General features: G+C 40.6%; 1 protein-coding gene across 4 annotated transcripts in view; it reads right to left on the bottom strand.

The window, feature by feature from the left end:
• Nucleotides 1–17,774, bottom strand: part of SYT7 (synaptotagmin 7) — a 134,247-nt gene that overhangs the window by 57,362 nt on the left and 59,111 nt on the right. For 2 of the 4 annotated variants that reach the window (XM_053449737.1, XM_053449738.1), the window contains exons 3-4: nt 12,465–12,550; nt 43–261 (exon numbers count right to left, since the gene is read on the bottom strand). In XM_053449737.1, the coding sequence (XP_053305712.1) occupies nt 43–261; nt 12,465–12,550 (305 nt within the window). Of the gene's footprint in view, nt 1–42; nt 262–870; nt 1,003–12,464; nt 12,551–17,774 lie in introns of all 4 variants that reach the window. The other 2 variants (XM_053449740.1, XM_053449739.1) reach the window with 2 other exon arrangements.

Below are 17,774 nucleotides of genomic sequence, written 5' to 3'. Positions count from 1 at the left end.
TCTCTACTACGTGGACAAATGCAGAGCTTCTCATGCACTCACTTGTTTCGACTGAGGTTTCCGGATGCCAAGTGGCTCTGGACTGTGTGCCATCGGCCTCTCCCCGGCTTCCCCAGAGTTGGCTCGCTGTGGTGGCTTTGTGAAGACATACTGATCTTCATGCTTTCGTTGCGAAACTGCTTGTCCCCCAGCCGACCATCTTTATCCAACAAACCAGAAGTGCCACATGCAGCCGACTTACTACCGGACAACACAGTGCCACTGCACCATGCCCACGTGCAAAGAAAGGACACGTAAATGTGAAGACAAAACACATAGTGGGCGAGAAAAGGAAACACACACAAAGACAGGAAGAAAAAAAAGAGAGAGAGAGAAAAAGATCAGCACTGCAAAAAAAATAAAAATAAAATAAAAATGAAAATAACCCAAAAGCATCTGTCGATAGAAGAGGGAGGAAGACGGCAGCCTGGGAAATGATGACGGTAAAATATTCCACATCTCAAAAAACAACAAAGGGTTAACATGGAGAAACTCTGTCGGGAAAGGCACCAGACAGGCAGCCAGCCACAGGAAGAAAGAGGCGTGTTAGTGAACCAGACCACACAGTGCGGATGTACAGCACACTTGGCTATAACGGGCAACCCTTCCTGGCATTACATGGAGAGGGAAGAGAGGCGAGGGCAAGCTAGAAAGGAGGTGCATCCGTTAGTGGAAGCTAGGAGGGGTTGCTCGTCTCCATGGCTTATCCGCCCATGGGGGTGAAGTGGAGCAGGGGTTAGAGGAGCAGGTGGAAGGAGGCGTGTGAGGGGATTTGGGGAATTGTACATACTCACTACGTACGACCATACCAGAAAATAGATAGAGACTCACTTGAGGGCCAGCCTTGGGTCACCATAGGGGGCGTAAGGTGAAATGTTTAGGATAAACTCCTTAGGAGGGTAGGAGCTCCATTTCTGATGGGTTGTGCTGTCATTGTTATTCCAAAAGTCTTTGTCTAGATCACTACATCAGCAGAAAAGAGAAAAAAAAAAAAAGATATACTAGAAAACACCTGATTCCCCTGGGATGGAGCGAGCAAGAAGGAAGGGTTTTAATGTCACAGTGTGGCCTGTACGAGTGTGGGGAGAGACATGGAGAGGAGAGAGGCCTTCATCTGTTAATTAAAGCTTAAGTTAAGCTACTCGGGTTCTGTGGAGGAGGAAGAGAAGGAGACAAGAGTTTATTAAAGTAAGGCTGAAATGGCGGGAAAAAAAGAACAGATCACGGAGCTGAAAAAAGGGAGGAAAAAGAGGCATTGAACATGTCACTGAGAAGTACATATATTAGTTTTTCCCACTTTACTCACCGTGAACCAATATTAATTGCTATGCTTTTAATTAAGAGGGCTTGGGTACAAGAAACCCTTCAGCAATCTTTTGATGGAACCAGGGACAGGGCACGGCGCGCGGTTAGGTCAGCTATGTTTATTAAAATGATGGCTACCTAGCCAGGGTGTATATTATGGAATGACTAACAATAAAGAACAGAGCCTTAGGCTCATTAAAAACGTAATGGTGTTTTATTGCAGTCTAACATTTAGAAGGGTTTTAGTTCTTTATCCAAGTGCCATAAAAAGAGCAAGTTTTAATTACCAAAGAAAAATGATGTCACAAGTGATTTCTGGTTCCCTCTGTGCGTCCTGTTTAATTGCCTGTTTAAATACAAGCAGTAAATCCTATAATCTTAGGGGCTGTCTCCAGAATCCCTTTTAACCCAAAAGGCTTAATAGAAAAGACAAATTTTAACCCAGTGAGACTAACTTCTTATAAAGGGATCTGGGGTGTGACCCTTCATCTAAAATCCGCCTGAATGCTGTTTATTCTCCGTGCTTCCCAATCCGCCGTTCCACCACGATTATTTGCTTGTGATTAGATACATCCAGCTCATTGATGAGAAAACAATGATGTCTGTTATTCGTACAACCGTCACATGATTAATCATCTTGGACCAAACCATGAAGAGAAGCCAACAGATTAAACGTTATCAGGAGAAATGTTTATTGTCTCTCACTTTAGTGACGTCCATGACTACAATTAGGTTGGCAATCAAGGTGCGGTCATTTTTTTTTTTTGTTTTTATACATCCAGCAGACTGATTGAAATATTTTTAATTACTACTAGCCACACGTTGCCTGACCGGGGGTATCAATAAAACAAATTATATCTCAGAAAATACGCTTGCTGTTTTATCAAACCGATCAATGTGACGGCAAATGGGTGAGCACATATTTGTAAATTTAAAAATATATAGATTGTGGATAAATCATCACGATTGCGTCAAATATGCATTCAGGTCCAAGTTTTTTTTTTTTTTAGTGAAATCTCAAAGAATCTGGCAAAATAATATCTTATGATATTTTGTGAATTATTACTTTATTTACAAGCTATGAGCCGTCTCATTTATTCTGCTAAATATAACGTTATGAAATCTGAACGGATAGCCTCTGCCCAGAAATATTTCTCCCGTCATTATCAAATGTATAGTTAGGTGTCACATGGAGAAGGCACAGGCGTAATAGAATGGTTTTTGCCAATGCAGCAAAAAAAGGCTTGTGTTCTGTGTGTTTAGGAAGAACGAAGATCAGATATATCCTTGTACTAACGTATAAAGAAAAAATTGACATTTTTGTTTCGAACTTTCTTTAAAATAGAATTAGACAAAAGTTAACAAATAGATAGAGGGTAATTACACAGCATCAAAAACAACACTATTCAAATTCTATTATTCTATTATTATTAAAGGTTCTACTGCTGGTTGAGTAAAGGCTCGGTTAATGGAGCTCATGGTACCCTCAGCCAGCAGCTATGGTCCCAGCAATTTTACAGCTGGCTCCAACCATTATGTGTTCTTTTCTATATTGCTCTATGGATAGATAACCCTTCTTGTAGCTTAGAAACCAACTTGCCCTTTTTTGTTTTTATTATACTAAACACCGCCGGTTAACTACAGTTTTATCAGCAAACATGACTTACTGTGTATTTAAGGATACTCTGGAATAACGTATGTGATTGTTAAAGCAGCTTACCTTTTCTCCAAAGCAGTCCTAATATGCCAACGCATAGGGGACTTAAAAGACCTCAAGAGGAAAGAGTGGGTCCATGTAAGAACGGTTAGGTTCATATACCCAGCTCCCCAAAGGAGAAAGCAATTTGCTTTGAGTACATTGTGTGAATGATTATGTTCTTATACCCAGTTCCCCCGATTGAAATTTTAGAGCAACCACACGTAAGTTGCCAAGTTGTGTTTCTGCTCCAAATTAATTGCAACACACGTAATAAATCAAACATAGTTTGAAAAATACAGACAATACTCCTCATAAATGCTAATGGACCAATGGTAACAATATCACAATACCTCCTAATTTTCGGGGCGTACGTGCCATAGCACCTCACAAAAACACCTTCCATTAAATGAATAACAAAAAGTCTCTGGGGACCACCCTTTTGTTGGTTTCTCTGCTTTTGTGAGCAAGAGAGGAAAAAATGTAGACAATCGTTGGCCTCAAAGAGAAGCCTTGATCTACAACCACCACGCACCTTGAGGTTGGCTTTCTAAGCACCCTAAAGGGTTAAATGACGGTTTAGCTAGACCAGATCTGCCGTATCTTCACACGGTCAAGATGATCAGGTTTATAAAAGCTTTGATGTCAAGCGGCGCAGCAACAGATTCATCTGGAACTTCAAAGGCGCCCGTCAGACAATTACACTGCTTTACACACTAATTAATTCTGCAGTTTTCCCGCGCACAATGGTTCTACCGACATAAATTCAATAAACTTCACAAAAGAAGATGGCCAAACACCTGCATTATCACTAATAAAGAGACCCCCTCGCTCGTGAGCCGTAGGAAAACCCTTGTTTCATGTTACCTACGGCAGTCAGCCCGCTAGATTGGATATATATTGCTGTCTAATGTGACAGCTGGGACAAACTCTGTGGGAATTTGATTTGTATGGCCAGCAGGCATTAGTTTATACAATTTTCTTGCCAATTCCATTAACGGAAAAGAAAAATGGGTATTTACACATTTCTTTTATAACATATCTGTGCCGGCCAGCTGACTGCATCACAACCGCCCCAAAACGGATATTTTCAAACAGTGGAAATAGGACACAGCGGCTTCCAAAATACTATATTGTCTGCTTAGTAGAAGTATCTACAGTCACACAGCCCACAGATCCCTTCTTAACTAGAATGGCTGGAGAAACACACACAGGTTTCCAGAATCCAATCAGTCTATTAATGTCCTGCGCCGCGTTTGACACTGACTGATCCGTTCTGCAGCTAATAGAAGGAGATTTCTTTTTTGCATCAATCTGGTGTCTGTTCCCATGAGCAGACATTCAGTGTGACCCGGATTTAACCCTTTCATCTGCCACGGGCAATGCAGCGTGTGGTCATTCACTCTCCGTGTATCGCTTGGCTAATCTACCATGAGACTTGGAAATCAACAGCTTAAGCTCGAGTGAAACATTAATCCAGAAGCCGGGGACTGGTCGGTCCAGGTATAGGTAACCTTCTACTATCCAGCTATGGATGAGCCGCAACTCCCAAGCCAGTTGGGTTGCTGCTGGTAGGACATAGAATTATAAAGGCAGCAGAAAACCCCTTCGACGTATCAATCGTATCTCGATGACAGAGCTTGTGACTTCATATGCCTAGTGACCTAATCTGTGTCATAAGTGGGGCATTCTCTATGGGCTGTGTCTCCACAAATCAAAGCTCCAGCTAACAAAAGGAACACAGATTCAATTGTAACGGTTTTTCCCATTATTGTCCTAAAATTTTAAGATAATTTCCGCAAGACTCATCTCATAATTTGATTTAAGACATATATATCTGCCCCGCGTGGAATCCCATCTTAATATTCCCACTTATTTCCTCTGCTTTACTTTTGGGTATCTCACATTTGTTAATACTTTAAAGTTTTGTTTTTCCCCTTACATACCGGGCACAGGTATTTAATATAAGTTAAGGTAACGTATTAAGTAATTTATAGCTAATTTATTCACATATAGTCTAGAGAATATCAGGTACTCATCTTAATAGAATTCATTTTGGGTTTAACCAATTCTACACTATTTATTGCGGTCATCAAACACCCCTTTTTCTCTGTCCTTTCAGCACCTTGCTATAGGAAGAAATCTTTATTTTTTTTATTATTTTTGTCTGCAAATGTGTGTTACCATTAATTTAACATCTAAATACCATGACCCAGAAAACCACTAAACAACCCCCCCCTTCTTCTCTAACCATGGGAGGTGGGAGCTCAACAAATAATGGGGAACAGCGTGCTTCATCGAGTTGTGATTCATTTTGGTGGGCTACACAATCTTTGTTCATTTTCAGTTTTGTATTTTTCTGGTTGTATTTTGAGAAGGTAATAAAGTTGATTTAATGTACATATTTTATATGCTGTTCGCTGCTCTAGTCATATACAATGTACCATTAAGGGTTTCAAGGGGCAGGCATATTACATTATACATGTATTTCATATGAAACGGATTTAAAGCTTTTTTCCAAATACTTTTTTAATTAGTTCTTGAAATTTTAGAGCAATGCGTTTTCTTGGTGCACTGAAGCACCCGGTTCAGACTTGTCATGTACAGTCACAGAATGGATTTCAGCATAAAAACAACAGAAATACTTCAACAGAATAGAGAAAGGGGCAGTTTTAGTGGATGGCTGTAAGTAAGGCTCTCTACGCATTGACAGTGACATCATCCACTCGAAGTCTGCCCATTGCCTTTCATGCAGACAATGCTGCATTATGGTAAGGACGTCTAATGGCTGAGAGGCAGATGCTAGTAGGAAATGTAAAAAAGATTAGACCACAATGTCCTGATCTCAAATGGGAGTTGTGAGCTCTGGGTATGCATCAACACACAGGGCTGATCTTATCCTGTGCTTTACAACAACAGCAAACTATGCATTCAGTCTTACGATAGCATGGAGACCAAAGAAACGTAGATTGTAGAGAAGACCCAATTGGACTGGTCTAACCAGCCCTTACCCGTAGGTCTTGTGAAGAAGCCGACACTGTGTGCAGGGCTGGCACTAAATCACAAGCATGCGGCTGACTGTTGAAAACTGGAGGCCAAGGACTGGTTAAGATTCGAGTCCTTATATCAATAAAAATAGCAGACTTTATGGGCCAAACGATCCTTATCTGCCTCCAAATTCTATGTTTTCACTTTCTAGGTTGGATCTGTGCTACATTCCTTAGAGCTATGGGGGCCCTCAGCAGCTCTTCAATCTTCTTTTATGGGATCTCCACCCCGGAACGTCCAGAGTATTGGTACCGGTATATTGGTAGGAACACTCTGCCTCTGGCACAGATTGGAGCTTTAGGTGTGATTAGGAAGAACTACATGAGATTTAGCGAGGTCAAAAACACTTTTTCTGAACAATAAGCATTTATATCAGTTACATTCTTTTTTCCTATTTTCTGCTGTTACTCCAGCTTTAAACTCCTTCTCTCTCCCTGCGCAGGTTTTTACATTTGCACGGGTTGATCATTTAAAAATTATTGACATGCTGATTAAGCCACCTTATTTTCCTAAACCAAGAGAGTGTGAGGGATCTAGACTTAGAGAACCTTTTTAATAGGTTATTTTTATTTTTTATTTCTTTAGCAAAGTTGAACAAGTCAGAGGTTTACACATTATCCCTAGAAATAAATGCTCATATATAAAACACGTGCCACATACACATGATTAATGGCACAAGGTACAAATTATGCAGCGCTTGCGATGCTATGAGGGTGATAGGTTAGCTGCTGCCACAGCATGGAATCCCGCCGTGTCCTATATACATCTTCCTAGGATTCTACGAGGCCCTTCTGCTGTAGCACAGGATATTCTATACACCCGGTGCCGAGCGAAAGAGTGTCACATAATCTATAGCCAGAGAATTAACTGCCCTTTAGAGTCACACTGTCATTGCATCCATAGGAGTCAGGCCGTCCAACATAGATCATGCATCTTACAAACAAACTGGGATGTGAATACTTGGACAAGGAGCAAACAAACCATCAAAAAGCACACAGCCAGCTACACGGAGAACAAAACGAAGAAGATTAAGACAACACTACACAGGAATTGCGAAAGAACATCCAACAGAGCAATAAACCAGAAACATTCTAACCATGCATTGCACCACCTAGGACTACCCTTTGTCATCAACCCCACTCTGAACCATAAATTGACGCGGGCAACGGAAAGTAGTTACCTTGAGATGCTGACACTAAGAGCCATGGTGGGACAAGATGTTCTTCAGGCGAGCTAATGTCACGATGTGAGGCTTTGCCACCAGATTCCCAACTAGGAGCTGAAGAGGAGCTTGCAGATCACTTGCTGATCCACTCACCGGAAATCATTATCACTTAATCACAATGTTTAACTGCTCTGAAGCAATGCGTGGATGGTATAGCTATGATGCCTGACTGAATGAGGACACAGATTTTAACTCCTGTATGGCCATGGGCTCCCTCCAGATATAAATATGGGCTATGTACATGCAGCTGGCCAGGAGCAATTAATACTGATATTAAACATAGCTGATCTGCAGTGTCTGCAAACTCCTATTTTGAGCAAAAAATAGCCCTGTTTAACGATGCTCGTGGTAGAACGCGTGCATCACCCCAGAAGCGAATAAATAAAATGGCTTGTGTCAGCGTGATCATCAAGCTGTAGTTGTGAAATAAAAGCTCATGGTAAAGCTATTAACCATTCAGCAGGCAGTGAGGCTTTGTAGTTGGAATACAAATGCATGTGGTTAGGTAGCTATATACACAACTACACTCAATATCATCAATACATTATTAAAATGAAAATGAAGAATAGCAGAGGCACTGGAAACGTGCTGAGAAATTACACAGACAGGGGTCCCAAAGACCACAGCAAAAGGATAAATCCATTGCTTTGTTTTCATCCTGGGTACCCCTGGTCCCAAACACCAGGACCTGTGCCTAATAAACCTCACCGACTCATTCACAAGACCCTCAGATCACCAGGCTATATATAAATTACTGTTTTATCCTACTGCGTCGAACACTAAATGCCCCCTTTGCCCTATAAGCACAACAGAGATTATTAAGATGACCCTATAACAGCCATTCAATTTCTAACAGTGAAGGGGTTAAAAACCATCTCAATAACATATGCCTGTGATTGCCTGAGTGCGGTGAATATCAGTGGGTTCCGTCTCATTTACAGTCAAATCCTGTTATCTTCCCCAGGAACGGCGACCCACCTGTATTAGGATAATAAGTAAGCCCTCCCCATTTTACTGGAAATTGGCCTGCCACGTACAGCTTCTCCAATCAATATCCTATTTCAACCCTATTGTGGCTAGTAAAATGCCCTTAAAATACCATTGGACTGGAAGGCAACTAGGAAGTCTCTGTAGGATGAATGCTATCTAGATGGATTTACTGATAGCCACAGACCAATCATTTATATCACTTTTATTATACATATGAATTTACTCTAATGTAAAAAATCATCAATATTTTTACTAGTTGTTCTAATAACGTAGATCATAAACTCCACAGGGCAGCATCTTCTGTCCTAGGAACTTCCCAGGGATGGAGCTTTTTCGAAGGGTCCTTATGAAAGGTAGGGTAGGCAAGATGAAGGGATGGAGCTCGATGCTAAAAGATTTGAAAGCGGTGGACAGATCCACACTCAGATATTAAAAGGTGGCACAGAGGTCATCAGCTTAGCCAAACCTGGAGATGTCTTAATGTTCACATACTAAGCTTCTAAAGCAGTACGTATACAAACATATACATTGACACATGCGGAATGATAATGTCCTCTTTTCAACATTCAGTCTTTCTATCGCTTAATGCTCAACGATAAGGGCTTAAAGAGTACATGACAGTCGGAAATCCCAATTCTTCAAAAAATGTTAGCTTCTTTTTATTTTATTGAAGATTTGGGAAATTGCCATTTGTTTGTAAATACACGTAAATCGGAACCGAATCTGCCGATGAGCTACCAGTGCTGCAAGTGTCGCTACCCTTACTGATGGGATTTGAAGCCCAGATCAGCTAGAGCATCTGTAGTGTCACTTAGAGGATTATGGTTTCTAATTCGCATATTACAATCATTTATAAAATAATCAGCTCTTTCAGATTAGAATCATGCTGGTTTCGGTTTTAAATGAGGTCCTGAGAAGAGTAATGCAGAGAGCTCTTAGCGTGAGACCCCGGATGACACGCAGATATTCAGTACAAAGTGACAGCTCGACCTTCACATGGGACACAAAAGAAGAAGAATCGATGGGCTATAAGGGTGCCTCGTGTCCTTTATCCTCCTGCCTAAGGAAACCAGCGCCTAATTAATTACCCCCCTCTTACACCCTCACCCAAATGCAGTTTCACCTCGTTGTATCTGATCCTAACGCTTGCTTTGACATGGATGAACAAAAGAGGCTCCTACGGAGGAGGAGGCGAAGAGCGAAGTGATAAGGGTTGTAGAAACAGCAGAGTGTGCCTGCAGGGAAATAAGGAACAGAAATGGATAAAATATTATCTCACGTCCCAAAGCTCAGGATAAGACGTCACGTTCGCCGTCGCACGGGATACCAGGAACAACATGGAGATCGGGGAGTAGAGCATAGATATAGAGATTTCAAGGTCAACTCTCCCTTCCCAAACAGTAACAGAGAAACGTAAGCAACTGCTATACATTTCTGCAGTGCTGTCTTTAACAAAGGGCAAAAGGGGCAGTTTTACCTTAGGGCATTACAGCAGTCACCCCTTGTGTCCCCCACTGTTGTGTGAATATGCACACAACAGTACTTTATATGAAGGGGGGATCCCCGTGGCAGCAGGAATTATGGGGGGTGCCCATTAATTGAGACTTTCCCTGGACCCAATTTTAAGTAAACATTTGTCGAATTTGGGCAATTCTTCTCTCCCATTAATACCGCAGGTAACGGCAGAGTGTGTCGTCCCCTACTCTTCCAATTATTTCCACTCATTTCCAGCTCTTGTAGATGCAGACAAAGTAAAATGTAGAGTTGAAACAGCTGTACATTGCTACAGGTGAGAGGATTTCAAAGACTCGCATATTTAATTATGCATTACGCAGGGCCGTCATGCCAAATAACAATACTGCAAAGGGGATAAGGCCACGCCAGTAATTATTGTCGCCTGTAAAGGAAAAAATGAATAGTCCCTTTGCTTTCCAAATGTAAATGAGGCTACACGATATAGCGGTTATATTGGGGTGCGTGAATGGATTTAAGCGAAAATCTCAACAAACTGATGGCGACACCTTTATCTTCCTGAAATCGCTAACATCACGCAGACGATAATGCACTACGCAAAGGAGTCCTGAAGCTGAAGATATGATATCTTATTTCCCTGACCCTCAGAATAAGACCGTACACACACACACACACATTATATATATATATATATATATACATACATACATACATACATACATACATACATATACATACCGACAGACCGCTAAGAATATTCTGCAATTTCAAATATGGACAGATTATGGATTTACGCTTAAAGGGACCATCCAGCCAGCGCATCAGATTGAATGCACTCGATTTGCCCTGCAGGAGATTCATTATATTGAACACATCTCCTGCTCCGCAATGCACATGTACGATACCCCTTACCAGCTTTCGTGCTGGCTCTGAGACCCCCCGCGCGCACGCTGAGAAATCTCTTCAATTGATTTCCTGACAGTGATTGGCTACATCAAGAAGTTAAAACTGGCAGAAAACACAGAAAGAAAAGGGGTTGTTGCACTGTAGCCGACACATTATGACAAAGTAAGTATTTTTCTTTTTTGTTTTTTTACGTATATACTTCCATTGTCGAAGGGGAACAAAGCGCCCCCTTTATTGTAATGCTGCGCGCAGTTGTTCATCCTAATAACCATACACCGCTAAAACAACATGAACATATCATGAATATAGTGCTTTTAACTATATCCCACATTGTTTCTCTTCACGGTATCAGGGCTAGAAAAATAGAAGGAATTCGATTGGGGTTAACCCCTTAATGACAAAGCCTGTACATGTACAGGCTCAAAATGCATTGTTTTCAATAGGTTTAGGGACCGCCCATTGTCCTTAAGGGGTTAAAGCCGCTAAGCCAAATGATGCATATTATAGATAAGACAATATTGTGTCCCATCTGGATTTTTCGCGCACTGGCCATTGAATATGTTATTACAGATCCTTCAGGGTGTTATATTTTGAAACAGAAGCAAATATATTGGGGTTCATTTCACACCCCTTAACCCTTTCAGTATGCCCTTCCTAGTCAAGCAGTCAGCGCCTTCCTTTCTTAAGTGTGGAGGAGCAACGAAGAGAAGAAATAGAGGTAGAAGTGGAGCCAATTGGGTAATAAAACCATGTTTTGCGTAGCCCAAAATAAATCATGATTTATGGCTTAATCTGAAATTATATATATATATTTTTTTTAAAATTTTCTTTTGAAAAGGTCAAAAACAATGAGGCAGATGGAAGCAAAAAATACATCACCCTCTGTATAATACTGAATGCCTTTTTAATACACAGCAAAAGCTATTATGTGCAAATATAAACATCGGAATATGTAGAGCTGGCAGAGCGATATGAGCAAAGATTATACAAAAGCTGATTGAATACTATGTACTGTACTCAGCACAGAAAAATACTTTTTTTTTTTATTATGTTTGCTAGGGAGAGAAACAAAAGCTCTCAATAGAAAATGCTGAGACAAAAAAAATAAATAAAAAGTTTTATATAAGACTGATTTAATTGAAATTCACATTAAAAATGAGACAGAGAAAGGAGCACCTGGAGGGAAAAAAAACAAAATGGTGTAAGATATGGAGGTGCGAGTGGAGGCCGACAACTCCAAAACTTTCCTGGAAAGAAAAACAAATTCAAAAGCGCCATTATTGATAATGTTTAGGTGCTTTGAGTGTTTTCATGAAGCAGAAGTTTGGGTAAGGATCCAGCTTCCAGAGATGTGATTCTCGTACAGATCAAAGATGGCCAGCTACTTCAATTTTAAGATGTGAAGCCTGAAAAAAGTTCACAGTGGTGGAAAACATCTTTGGTTTTTCAATGACTGATGACGTGGTTTTAAAAAAAAAAAAAGGTCATAATGGTGAAATATGCATTTTACCTTATATGGAAATATTTCAAAACATCTGGTTAACCATGGCGGGTTCTTCAAGGACTGGCTGCTGAACCATGTCATAGTTTGCCATTTAGAAAGAAAAAAGTAAATATATTGGGTTTAAGTTCACTGGGCCTAGCAGTGGACTCTCCAATGCTCCTTTACATAGCAGGAGGAACACAAAAGGGGATGATGGAGGTTTTTGACATAATTAGAGGACTCATCATGGTTTTTAATGGTGCCATTTTGTAACTCCTTTGACTTGCCAATGCACTTACTTTAATGTTTTCTTCTCGCTGCGCATGCCACGGCTGGAATCTGGTGTCCCAGAATCTGTTTCCAGAGAGTTTTTGTAGCGTTTTCCCTAGAAAGAAACACAAAGCAACATTTGTAATTTATACTAGTAGGGTTATTATTGGCCATAAGATGCTCTTTGCCATCACAGTAACTCCAGTCACAAAAATGATTAATTGAATCATAATGTGTCCTCTCAATATATAATTAAAATAACTGTCTAAAGTTTTTTTTTTTTTTTTTTACAGAAGACAACACAGAGGGAAGCAATTTCGGTTTGCACTCTTCACTTCCTGCTGTGTCACCCATTTGCTGACTATTCAATACAGTAAGTGCAACAAACAATTGTCTCCCCAGCCTGTACACATATAACAATATATGAGTCAATGTATGAGTGAACATGCAGACATATCTGTCAAAGATACAGTGCGGCTGTAAATGATCTCTAGTTATGGTCGTTAAATTGGTCCTACTATCAGTAGTCACATTTATTGAAATAAATGATGTATTTGTATATAAAATACATTTCTATCCAATGATGTACAATATAGAACTTTAACATATTCTCCAGGCAAGAAGTTAAAGAAATACAGCTATACTCATTAAATTCATGATAGTAATAGGATGCTAACTTTATTCATATTTTTATCCTGGACCCCTTACTTTCATTGCCCACCATTGACAGCCCCCACCCCTGTCAGCAGCTGGGAGCATTCCTGATACCTTCTCAGGTCTTTTCCATTGAATGATTAAATTTTCTCAAATATAATGTTTTAATCAAATTTTGCCCAATTCACTTTGTGTGTCAATTAATTCCAGCTAGTAGCCGGGTGACACAAGAACTCAGAACTGATCACTGTTATTAAGTGCTTGAAACTGCTATTAAAATGACATATGCACTTAATTGCCTTTACTTCACATCATGCAGCACAAGGGCAATATCGCGTGTAGGTGGATGGGCTCCTTTTTATTGAACCTCTGCTGTAATAATAAGAAGTGATATCAGTGACAAAGCCAGAATAGTACTGTGTGTGCGTAAAATCAAACATTACAACAGTAACCATAGGACAGCATTCTGCAATCCAGATGTACACAGTATAAACTAGACTTGTGCATTCGTATTTGGGCGAACATGACAACGAACACGAAGGGTGCGTTTTTTTGTTCAGCCCGAATACCGAACATACAAACATGGCGGCGGCAAAACATAGATGAAGACACACAACACGAATCTTCGTGTTTGCCTACGTCTACTAATCTCCCTGGTCCCTTCACCATCTAGCCTACCTTATCTACGCAGCATTGCAGGGGTTAATGGAAGCAGAAATCCATAAGTTCGCCATTAGGGGTAAAAGGGCCGTGCGAACGACTCTATTGGTCGCCTGCAGGGGCCTCTTCTGGCATCAACCAATGAAGATTTTTCCCCACACAAAGACAAAGAGTTGGCCGGCGCCCAAGTCTAGTATAAACGCACCGCACAACTTCTCTGCAACGCAATGTGGAAACATAAGACCTGCAATCTATCTCGCAGTGGACCGGTCAGGGCAGATCAGAGGATTTCCCCGCCACGTCTGCCATCACCCAGGTCCACACCTCACTGAAGTTCTTTGCCCTGAAACATCTAGCAAGGGATTGAGCCCCAAGATAGGAGGACAGGCACTCTGGTGATTCAATAGGCTGGAGGTTTAGGTATAGGCAGGTATAAATAGGCACTGGGTATAGGTGGCAAAGCACTGTAGGAATACCGGGATCCCTGCACAGGTAATAATGCAGGTAGATGACCAGGGCAGGTAATGCCGTATGCCAGGTAGAAATGTAGAACGGATAGTAAACCAAAGCCGGGTTTGCCAAATGGGTAATACAGAACCACACTAGGGTGACTCTATTTAACAGTTCTGGATTTTTCAATCTGGCGTCTAGCCTGCCCTGCCTCTAGCTGCGCATTGTTGTGTCACACGCTTCCCGGTTTCCTAACGGAGCCGCGCAGAAGACTGTCGGTGACACTCTCCAACCGGTCCACAATCAGTGGGGCAGTGGTGAAAAACTTGGACTGTCACACAGAAAGTGAGCCACTTGGGGGGTATGGCTTACGCCTGGCGGCATGTCTGATCACAGTAACATTCACATGTCATGTGATGAAAACACACTTATTTGTTGTACTCATGTTTCATACCTAATGAACAAAGAAAACATGGAACTCGTATGTGGCATAAACTTATGATTCATTTAAGACATTTTATTCTCCCTTCTGAACAACTTTTGTTTTAAGAGCAATGATAAAGCTCTGTGATGTCAACGTTACTTTCAGCAGGGTAGATCCACGAAAATTAATTCGTGCCAAGTTTTTCCAATTATAGTCGACCCATTATTTTGCAGTCAACATTTCAAGGGAGAACAGTCTAGAAAGTATTTCACATCGAGCATCAAACAGATGTAACTCAGCTGCTCCAAGAAGAGATGACGTCTCTCTGACTAACTTGCTTTATATATAGTTTTACTTATGAATTATTTAATCCTCTCCGAATGCAGCTGGCAGAAGAGCATGTGTTTTAATGGGCCAGGAAAGGAGAACAGAGGATTTGATTCTCTGTGAGACAGAGCTGAATGCTTAAAGGTGTTCTACCGATCCAGGGACTGCGAAGGAGTTTGGATCTAAACACAGAATACAGCCAGAAGCGCGTATTAATGATGCCCACGGGGGGGCCAGCATGGGCTATAGTGGGCCTTGACTGTTGTGCGGAGGAGGGGTAGGCTTTTTGGCGGGAATTTCGGGGGTGGAGTTGGGGGAAGATTATATAAGTGGCTGCTTTCCCGGGCTCAGGAACCATTTTTTGTGGTTAGCTTACCTGGTTGCGTGTCCCACCCTCCCTCCCTTTTTCTTTTGTTTGTAGGTTTGTGTCGTTTGTCACAAGTCGAGCTTTAAGAAGATTTGAATATCACAGGGAGCAGCTTTCCTACATTCCCGTCCTCGGGATCTGCATATTTATTCCTCCCCACGAACATGCCATGGTTTATAAGCGGAAACCACTGTTATAATGGTTTTGCCACAATCTGCCACAGATCTCATCTCACATTAAATAGCCCATTAGTTCTAAACCACATTTAAAATTGTGGAGGTTTTTGTAAATGCATAACAAGTGCTAGAAAACATAAATTAATATATTCAGAAGAGAGGTTAACCTGAATTACTAATTTTCAGCTTTTGTAAGACCTATATTCATTATTTTCATGCGTTCCACAATACGTAATGGCCGTTCTAATCTTGAAAGTAACTAAACAGTTAGTGTTCAGATAATATTTATATTTCTTGCTTACCTTTTTTTAAATGTTACCTAGGGAAGGAATCATTATTTGTGTTCTGTTGTGTTAATTTCAACTCAGATCATGGATTCAAAGAGCTCACAATCTAAACTAGATAGCAAGATTGTGTGCTACGCTGCAGACGCACAGCTGTTCCCATCAAACAAATTGAAAGAATGCCACTGCGAGGTATTGGCCAGCAAGACAAGTGGTACCATTAGGAGAGCAGAAGGGAAAGAACGGGCAAGGTTTAGCTGAACAGATGGCCCCATCAAGCAATAAGCGCTGAACAAGCTTCGGGCTGATGTTTGGGCCAGCAACAAAAGGAAGGTGGAGTAGGACCTAGTCACACAGCTACGCAACAGAAACCAACATTACGCTGAGAAGGCTGGACAAGTTAATAATTAATTAGGTGTTAAGGTGGTGTAATGGGATGGGACAGGTCATTTGTGGATAGTTAGTATGTCTCACAATAGCCCTAGATCAAGTTGTGCTTACACACAGTTCATATTAAGACATGAGCTCTAAAAAGGAAATGTGCTGGGAGGTTTCATATTGAAGTAAACACAAAGTGATCTTTTACAACTAAAACACCAAAAAAAATATGAAAAACAAAAACGTTGTGCACATAACTACAGAAAGGGTCATCTACAAGTGAACCCCATAACAGTCTTAGCCACTGATCTGAGTTGGCCCAAGGCGTGTTGGAAGGAAATGTTCTGAAAGTGTGACAGAGCTCAGTAGAGACCTCAGACAATGTCTCCAAAGAGAGTGACGAGGGGCAGAGATACTAAAAAGTCCTCAAGATCACAAACACTATATGCTGGCAGACAGGATGGTTGTCAGTGACTCACTATTGAGGAATGGAGTCCAGCTGTCAGGTTGAGCTTTAAAATGGGTCATGTAAATGGTGTTTCCACAACTAAAACATCCAACATATGGTTGAAAAGGTAGAAAATTGTGTCATTAAAACCAGTAACATGCGGATTAAATGCTTGTTGACATTAGAGGATTATGTCAAATAGTGACAATTACTTTGGAATTTTGCTTATTTTGAATAACTTTTATTTTTTTTTTTTTATTTTTTGCATAGAGCCAAAGAAATAAAGTAGGGAAATCTCTGGCAGCTCTGTTTTCACTTTTTTGACATTCGCCTTTGGCACCGATTTTGCCTTCTAAGAAGTTTTCACACAATCTGAAAAAAAATATGTGCAGCCGTTTGTTTCCATCCATTGAAGGAAAGCAATAGCTATAACATAAATTGCTATAGGAAGCATATTCTACCATTCAAATGCGCATGGGAAGCAGACTATTCGCTGATGTTTATATAATTATAAAGCAATGACTGTGTGCAAAGTAGAGTAACTTGTAGTTATTTCTTTAACATGATAAGGAAATGTACCTGGCATACAGGAGCTTATAGTGCATAAACCATATCACCAGTGTCTTTTAACAAGCCACAAATGTATCTACACCTTAATACAAGCCAAATGTATTTTTGCTTATTTTCTAGTTTTAGATGATCATGGATATTACTTTTAGGCATGATTAAATAACCAAAATAGGAAGCACATTCTGACCGTGCCAAATTACCAAAAGACTAAGTCCGATGCTGCCCTGGACCCGTGAACCATCTTAATGTTTTCTCATAGGTTTAGTTGTTGATAAATGTGGCCATGTCCACTAGCTTTGAATGAATGACATTTTGTAACCAAGACCTGTTTTAGATACGAGACTGTGATTTTGATTTCTTTACCTATTTGATTGGCAATTCATTGACAAGGGTGGTCATACCAAAAATTAATGCGACTTAGATTTTTCTTTTGTTGACTTTGCATTTTGTTAAATGATGAAACTATTAAAATGTACATTTTTAAAGGCATTCTTACTACAGCATTTTTCAGACCTGCCTTTAAACTGCGTGTGTATTACAATAAGAGTAATACTGTAGGGATTTTCAATAACCAGGATAGAAAACCAAAGTATTATCATAA

The sequence above is a fragment of the Spea bombifrons genome, chromosome 10, assembly GCF_027358695.1.
Source record: "Spea bombifrons isolate aSpeBom1 chromosome 10, aSpeBom1.2.pri, whole genome shotgun sequence".
Lineage (NCBI taxonomy): Eukaryota > Metazoa > Chordata > Amphibia > Anura > Pelobatidae > Spea > Spea bombifrons.
This window is presented reverse-complemented; position numbering and strand designations above follow the sequence as displayed.